This window comes from Cornus florida, unplaced genomic scaffold (genome assembly GCF_030987335.1).
Source record: "Cornus florida cultivar Cherokee Brave unplaced genomic scaffold, ASM3098733v1 CherokeeBrave_3.0.0_Hap2_Chr10, whole genome shotgun sequence".
Lineage (NCBI taxonomy): Eukaryota > Viridiplantae > Streptophyta > Magnoliopsida > Cornales > Cornaceae > Cornus > Cornus florida.
In genome coordinates this window covers 104,828,087-104,835,832 of record NW_026775580.1, presented here as the reverse complement: position 1 = coordinate 104,835,832, position 7,746 = coordinate 104,828,087, and the positions used below count along the sequence as shown (strand labels likewise).

The 7,746-nt window shown below is 38.2% G+C and overlaps 2 protein-coding genes across 2 annotated transcripts; one reads left to right on the top strand and one right to left on the bottom strand.

Annotated features, from left to right (window-relative positions):
• The first annotated feature begins 258 nt into the window (after nucleotides 1-258).
• On the top strand, nucleotides 259-2,569 carry LOC132276665 (cytochrome P450 86A8-like). Its single transcript, XM_059778212.1, has one exon. It carries the CDS (start codon nucleotides 462-464, stop codon nucleotides 2,151-2,153), a length of 1,692 nt encoding a protein of 563 aa, XP_059634195.1. The 5' UTR covers nucleotides 259-461; the 3' UTR covers nucleotides 2,154-2,569.
• A 1,104-nt stretch (nucleotides 2,570-3,673) lies between these two features.
• On the bottom strand, nucleotides 3,674-6,809 carry LOC132276664 (aquaporin PIP1-2-like). The gene is made up of 4 exons (XM_059778210.1): nucleotides 6,419-6,809; nucleotides 4,999-5,294; nucleotides 4,078-4,218; nucleotides 3,674-3,986 (listed from the first exon to the last, which is right to left on the bottom strand). The coding sequence occupies exons 1-4, from the start codon at nucleotides 6,741-6,743 to the stop codon at nucleotides 3,891-3,893; spliced, it is 858 nt and encodes a 285-aa protein (XP_059634193.1). The 5' UTR covers nucleotides 6,744-6,809; the 3' UTR covers nucleotides 3,674-3,890.
• Between the last annotated feature and the right edge of the window lie 937 nt (nucleotides 6,810-7,746).

Below are 7,746 nucleotides of genomic sequence, written 5' to 3'. Positions count from 1 at the left end.
TTTGGGTTGGACATGGATCAGAGACCCTCATGTTGCGGTTTGCCATAATGGTTTGTGAGAGAGAGATGCGTGACTTTTTACCTCAAGTTTTCAACGACCTCAGAGTGCATTAATGGTGGTGCATCTGATGGTTAGAGAGAGAGTGAGAAATGTGTTGGTGAAATTCAAGGAACAGTCTGGCCTTACTTATTGCTTTTCAACGTCTTTTCACCTATAAATCCCCTCTATTCTCCATTTTCTACATCTCGCACTCTCTCTCCCATCTCTCTCTTTCTCTCTCTAGTTTCTTTTTCTTCTTCAATGGTGCTCTGTTAAACCCACCCACTACCATTGTTGCTCAAAACACGACCTGGGTCTTCATTTTTTTGCCAATATATATATTAACTCTTTCAAGGTAAGCTTGGTGAAGTTTTTAACTTTCAGAAATTTTCTGTGTATCCCTGAAAATTAAAAGGTGGGTTATGGATGTGTCTTTAGCTTTGCTATTGTTCACTGCCGTCACTGCTTATCTGCTATGGTTCACCTTCATCTCACGCTCGTTGAGGGGTCCACGTGTCTGGCCTTTATTGGGTAGTTTGCCGGGCTTGATCGAGAACTGCGATCGCATGCACGAGTGGATTGCTGATAATCTTCGCGCCTGTGGTGGCACTTACCAGACCTGTATCTGTGCCATACCCTTCTTGGCTCGGAAGCAAGGTCTCGTGACTGTCACGTGCGACCCCAAGAATCTGGAACACATACTGAAGACCCGCTTCGACAATTATCCTAAGGGTCCGACTTGGCAAGCTGTGTTTCATGATCTACTTGGCGAAGGGATCTTCAACTCCGATGGTGACACGTGGCTGTTCCAGAGGAGGACGGCTGCTCTCGAGTTCACAACCCGGACCCTCCGCCAAGCCATGGCTCGATGGGTGAGCCGAGCCATAAGTCTCCGGCTCTGTCCGATACTTGAGACGGCTCAGCACCAGGCCGAGCCAGTTGACCTTCAGGACCTCTTACTCCGGCTCACTTTTGACAACATTTGTGGCTTGGCTTTCGGGAAGGACCCGCAAACCCTAGCTCCGGGCCTCCCTGAGAACCTTTTTGCTACGGCTTTCGACCGAGCCACTGAGGCGTCGCTGCAGCGGTTTATTTTGCCTGAGGTCTTGTGGAAGCTCAAGAAATGGCTTGGGCTCGGAATGGAGGTCAGCTTGAGCCGGAGCCTTGTGCACGTGGACAAGTATCTGTCCAATGTCATCAACACACGTAAGCTTGAGCTGACAAGTCAGCACAAGGGTGGTAACCCTCACGATGACTTGCTTTCAAGGTTCATGAAGAAAAAGGAATCATACACAGATACATTCTTGCAACACGTGGCACTTAATTTCATCCTAGCTGGACGTGACACGTCATCAGCGGCACTCAGCTGGTTCTTTTGGTTGGTCATCCAAAATCCAAAAATTGAAGAGAAAATCTTAGTGGAAATCTGCACGGTTCTGATGGAGACACGTGGTGAAGATGCATCATCATGGTTTGAAGAGCCACTAGGATTTGAAGAAATTGACCGTCTAATTTATTTGAAAGCTGCGTTGTCCGAAACCCTCCGTCTATACCCATCCGTGCCGGAGGACTCGAAGCATGTCATCGCCGATGATGTGTTGCCGGACGGAACTTTTGTGCCGTCTGGGTCATCGGTTACATATTCAATATACTCAGTGGGCCGGATGAAGTCCACTTGGGGCGAGGACTGCCTCGAGTTCCGCCCGGAAAGGTGGTTGTCGACGGATGATAAGCAATTCATAGCGCATGACTCATACAAATTCGTGGCCTTCAATGCCGGTCGAAGGATATGCTTAGGGAAGGACTTGGCTTATTTGCAAATGAAGTCGATAGCGGCGGCGGTGTTACTCCGGCACCGGCTCACGGTGGTGCCGGGCCACAAGGTGGAGCAAAAGATGTCGTTGACGTTGTTCATGAAGTATGGACTTAAAGTTAATGTGCACCCTAGAGACTTAACCGCGGTTGTGGCAAGCATTACTTTTAGAAGAAAGAGAGAATATGAGTTGAATGGAGGAGAAGAAGTTCCGGCCGTTAAATTTAACGGTGGTTATAATGCAGTTAGTGAGGGTGGTACTGGTGGTGGTGGAATTGATGGGGTGGTGGGTGTGGCATAAATGGGTTTGGTGGTTTGTGGATATGAATTATGATTGGTTAGGGGAGACCAAACCCAACCCAACCCAACCCAACCCAACCCATGAGTCTCATTAAGAGCAATTGAAGTGGCTTTCATGTACATGGAGGTTGTGGGGCTACTAAGGTCACATGGATCCTTAATGCCCTGAACTGTTTGACTTCTTTGAATACGAAAAAGGATGGACTTTTTCACAAACATAGTGCTTTTGTCGGTTTATGTTGTCGTTACATCTCATAAGGGTCAAAATGTAGAGAGGGAGACCCTTTCGATACTTTCTTCATCTTCTCCTTTCGTTTATTTATTTATTTTATGTTGGGGGTAAAAAAGTAAAATCCTTTTGTTTGTTTTTTATTTATTCTATAAATTCTTTTGTGTGTGAATACCTTTTAACAATAATGTCCGTATAGAGTTGAAATGAAGTTGCTGTCTCTCGAGTGGGAGTCTCATGCCAATCTTATGATGGTTAAATGTGTAGGACAAAAACCTTTTCCTTTTCCTTTTTTATTTTATTTTTATTTTTTTTTTGCTGCTAATTTTATAAATCTAAAAGAAAAAATGGGACATGGTTGTCCATTGTCTTTGTTAAAGTTAACTTTTGTAAAAAAGTTTAATTCCGAGTGTAATTAAGTCTAATTTTAAGAGAAGTTAGAGTAAGATGTTTGTTTCGTGGCAGGGAACCCGGACTTCTTCTTTGGAGAAGCCAAATTTGTACCATCTGGACTATTGACCATTTGGTAGGCCAAAAGCAACTTTGGAACAAAGACACAAATGTCCTATATAGGTAGAAGATACTAAAGAATATGAGAGACCTAGCTTTTAGTATTATTTTGTGAAAAAATGACATTTACTGAATTCTAATCAATTGTTCTAAGATAACCCATGTCCAGTGATAGTGTCATCAGACCTTTCAAACAACTCAAGGCCAAGCAAAACCTGGGGAAAAGATTACGAACACTTGACCTAGCATTATTTTGCACAAAATTGCTTAAGCTTGTACTTAAGACTTGTATATTCTCAAACTTATGAGCCTGAAATTTGGTCAGCTTCAAATCGTTGTAGCAACAGCCGAAGTCTTTTATTAATGTCCAACAAGAAATGGTGTTATGAGATCTTTCAAAACAACTCAAGCCTAAGCAAAACCTCAAAACAAGTACATCATTGTAAGTTCAACAAATCTTAACCAGCCAACAAACACCATAGAATCATCATGTTAGAGTAGCTACAAAATGAAAGTAGCACCAAAGAGACACAAGGAATTAAAAAGGACATGGTTTATATATCATCTGCACTATACATAAAGATTTTCAGGTTGATATGAGGTTTTTTTTTTCTTTCTTCTTTTTTTTTCAGAAAGATTACATTCTATTTAAAAGCTCTGTACAACAAATCATCCAGAAAACATCTAAAATTCACGTGGCCGGTATAAATAAAATGAAAGCAGAATGAAATTTAAATATAATAGAATCAGATATGCTCAATTGAGGAATTTGGAAGAAAAAATTTAAAACCATAATTCAGCTCACCATATAATTTACTGCCAAATATATATAGTAGCACAAAGATCCTATGAAAAACAATCATATGATGCATAAAGCTAGACATAGTTCATACAAACCAGTATCTTATACACAAGCAACACCTTAAAATTGGAACCTCATCGCAACATGGATACAAAGAGAGACTTCAATAAACAAAAAGAACAGAAGAAAATGATCTTTCAGGATCTGCTCTTGAAGGGAATGGCTCTGATGACTATCTGATGGTAAAGTGCGGCGAGTGCAGCTCCAATGAAGGGTCCAACCCAGAAAATCCACTGAAGTTAAAAAATAAATGTTTAAATATCAACATAATTTCAAAACATTATATCCCAAGAATTGAAGCAAATTATCATTATTAAAACTTACATGGTCATCCCAGGCATGATCTTTGTTGTAAATAATGGCAGCTCCGAGACTCCGGGCAGGGTTGATGCCAGTCCCTGTGATGGGGATGGTTGCCAAGTGAACCAAAAACACTGCAAACCCAATTGGTAGAGGTGCCAAAATCTACATACAAACAAAATTATCAAAATCCATTTAATGTATCCAAAAGAGAAGAGAAGAGAAGAGAAGATATCATATCAAACCATTGGTAATTAACTATTAAACACATTGACATAAATATTTCCAACCACCATTGTTCAAATATTTAAGCAAAGGTCCTTAAATCTACCTTTCCTTGAACAAAGAAAAACTTGCACATTGTAACTATTTAGTATCATATTTTATTGGCGGCTGTTTGGGAAAGTAGGAAAGGAAAATAAAGGAAATTCGAGTAATTAATAAGAACTCTCCTATACTTTCTTTTCAAATCCGTCCAAACATTATACAAAGGCTAAGCTACCCCTCCAAATCCTCTTCTTTCACTCTTCTTGTTAAAAACAAATACAAGATAAGTTATCCTTCAAAAAAAAAAAAAAAAATTAGAGTTATTAATAACTCTCCTATGCTTTCTTTTTAAATCCTTCCAAGCATTACACAAAGGGCTAAGCTATCCCCCCAAATCCTCTTCTTTCTCTCTTCACGTTAAAAACAGACACAAGATAAGTTATCCCTTCTCCTCCTCCTCCTCCACCTCTACTTTCTTTCTCTCCAATTCTCTCAACCCAAACCAAGTACGACATATAAGCTTGAAAGAATCAAAGGACCTAAAATTAGAATCAACATTTCTAAACGAACAATAATATAAACAAAAACCCACAATAAAATTCGGTCCTGCTTAGCATAACCAGAATGCTCAACACACAGATGTAGTTAGAAAAAATTAATTGTAAAGAGAATACTCACAGGGACATGGGAGTCTCTAGCATTTCTCTTGGCATCGGTTGCGGAGAAGACGGTATAGACAAGAACAAAAGTACCAACAATCTCAGCACCAAGTCCATCACCCTTGGTGTAGCCAGGGCTCACAACATTAGCTCCACCACCCAACATCCCATACTGAGATTTCTCGAAGCCTTTGATGACACCGGCACCACAGATTGCACCGAGGCATTGCATCACAATATAGAAGATTGCCCTGGTTAGGGACAATTTCCTTGCTAGTAGTAGACCAAATGTCACTGCAGGGTTTATGTGTCCACCTAAATAAACCCATAAACATGACTCATCAGTGTTGGGAATTAATTGTCTCAGCAAATGTTAAGAAATTTTGAAAGGCTGATAAGAACAAATGGTCTTTGTTTAGTTGCTGTTAAAAAATAAAATAAAATAAAATGCAAGGAAAGAATAAAAGTAATTAAGGCCCTGCTTGTTCAATTATCTAAGAAATCAGAAAACTACTTTCAGAAAATTATAAATGAGACCTTTCATATAAGTGGGCTTTCGGAAACTGTCAACCAATCTGATTTTTTTTTTATAGTTTTCAGAATCCAATCAAACAGTTTTCTTTTGAGAGTTATCAGGAAAATTATTCTTAAAAAACTCAACCAAATATACTGTTTAGAAACTCTTTAAAATGAGAGTCCATTTGGCATGTGCTTTCTTTTAGAAGTTTTGTTTTTGGTTAAAACAAAAACAGTATTTTTGTTTAGGGGTATTTTGAAAAAAAAAAATTGGGTGTACGTTTGAGAACTATGTTTTAGGCGTTTTATTTTTAACCCGTCTTACGCTATTATGATTTTGGACCATGAACCGTTATCAAAAAATACTAATGATTTTCACCAAGTATTTTCGCACTAAATAAAACAAGACAACACCAAATATGTTCTTATTTCCAAAATCAACACTGTAATAATCCAAAAATAAAAACAACATAAACAAAAACGCATGCCAAACACGACCAGTCTAAAATTATTATTACTGTGGTTGTACAGCCTACTGATGACAGTTTTCTCCGATTAAAAAAAAAAAAAAAACATACAGTAAGATATAAATTTCAACTTATTCATTATTTTTATTCAACTTGTCTCGGTAAAAATAGAGAGAAGCACATAAAGAAAAAAAATGGAAACTTTACATAGATGATAGTTCCTTAAGGAAAAAAAAAACAAAAAGGGACCAAGTAAAAACAGAGATCAGATCAAAGGAGAGAAAAACAGAGATCAGAACCTGTGTCACATGCAGGGGACCAAAAAAGACTGAAAAAATAACACCATAAAACTAGACAAAAAAATGTACCACTACATAGATCAAACCAAAGATCATCATCACAACATGAATATATATGTGTGCGTGTGCGTGTGTGTGTGTGTGTGTATATATATACCTGAGATTCCAGCAGTACAGTAAACAAGGGCAAAGATCATGCCCCCAAAAGCCCAAGCAATTCCCTGTATACCCACAGTGGCACACTTGGTAGGAGACTTGACCACACCCATAACAGTCAAAACAGTGATGTAAAGGAAGAGAAAAGTGGCCACGAACTCTGCAATCCCAGCTCTCCAGAAGGACCATGACTGCAGCTCTCCTGGCTCAAACAGTGGAGCTGGTGGTGGCTCCTGGTAGTCCTTTGTCTGTGCTGAGGTCCCCAGAGGTTGCCTCTCTGAGTACTTGTTTGCTCCAAGCTTAACATCTTCCTCTTTCCCCTCCATTCTCTCTCTACACCCAGAAACTTCGAGATGGCAAGAAGAAAATGTAATGTATGTTGGTAATGGCAACAAATGGCAAGTTATGTATTTATAGAGAATGTTAATGGAGTAGTTAGTTCTGTATTAAATTAATCCTGTTAGGTTTTCATAATATCAATCACGCCCTTGGACCATTGTATTTACAATACCCTTGCGCTGTCACATTTCGAAGTTCAATTAAAATTATAAATAATTAGTTCTTAATATTAATGTAAGCGTTTGTGTGTTTTTACTTTAATTTTTTAAGGAAAAAAAAAATTGAGAAAGAAATATTGCACAATTAAAAGTTACTGAGCATGTTAAAAGCATTGGATGTACAAAAGTGAGCCTCTTTATAGAGTCAATATGGGTAAGTTATTAAGTGCTTTTTATTTGAATTTTTTTAAAAAAAAGGTCAAAAAAAAAAAAAATAGATCGCACAACTAAAAAGTTACAGTACTAGTGAAGATTAAAAGCATTGGAGATCATGTTACAAAAGTGGGCCCATACTTTTTTCAGTGAAGGGTCTAGTAGCGTGACCTAGTGAGCTAGGAGGTACATGTTTTAAATATAACATACATTATGGTACTACAATATATGTGTATGTATAAATGTGTGTGTATATAATTGTATAATAAGCACGGTGATAATGTTTTAGTAGCTCAAGGAACAAAAAGATAATGTATTTAAGCTCTAATCCAATGAGTATATGGAAGTTTTGCCAGTGAGATAAGGGAGAGATGTTTCTGGAAAGAGCAAAAAGATGAGACAAGTAGTGCTGGTGAAGATGATGAGCTGTCCATTAACTTTTTGTTGAAACTTTTACTTACTTTTTCAAATATTTTAAGTTATGGAATAATTTAATATGCTGTGCCAAAAAGAAAAGCTGTGCCATTATGGACCATTATACCACTTGGATTGACCATTATGGACCTTTAGATCTTAAAATTATTACTCACATATACACTTTAAAATCCTCAAATTATAA

What these genes read in the sequence shown, in the direction of transcription:
- LOC132276664 (XM_059778210.1), bottom strand. Translation starts at nt 6,743, where the DNA reads ATGGAGGGGAAAGAGGAAGATGTTAAGCTTGGAGCAAACAAGTACTCA. An exon ending in CTGTACTGCTGGAATCTCAG is followed by an intron (nt 5,295 to 6,418) that starts GTATATATATAC and finishes GGGTTTATTTAG; the next exon opens with GTGGACACATAAACCCTGCA. An exon ending in CTAGAGACTCCCATGTCCCT is followed by an intron (nt 4,219 to 4,998) that starts GTGAGTATTCTC and finishes GTTTGTATGTAG; the next exon opens with ATTTTGGCACCTCTACCAAT.
- LOC132276665 (XM_059778212.1), top strand. Translation starts at nt 462, where the DNA reads ATGGATGTGTCTTTAGCTTTGCTATTGTTCACTGCCGTCACTGCTTAT.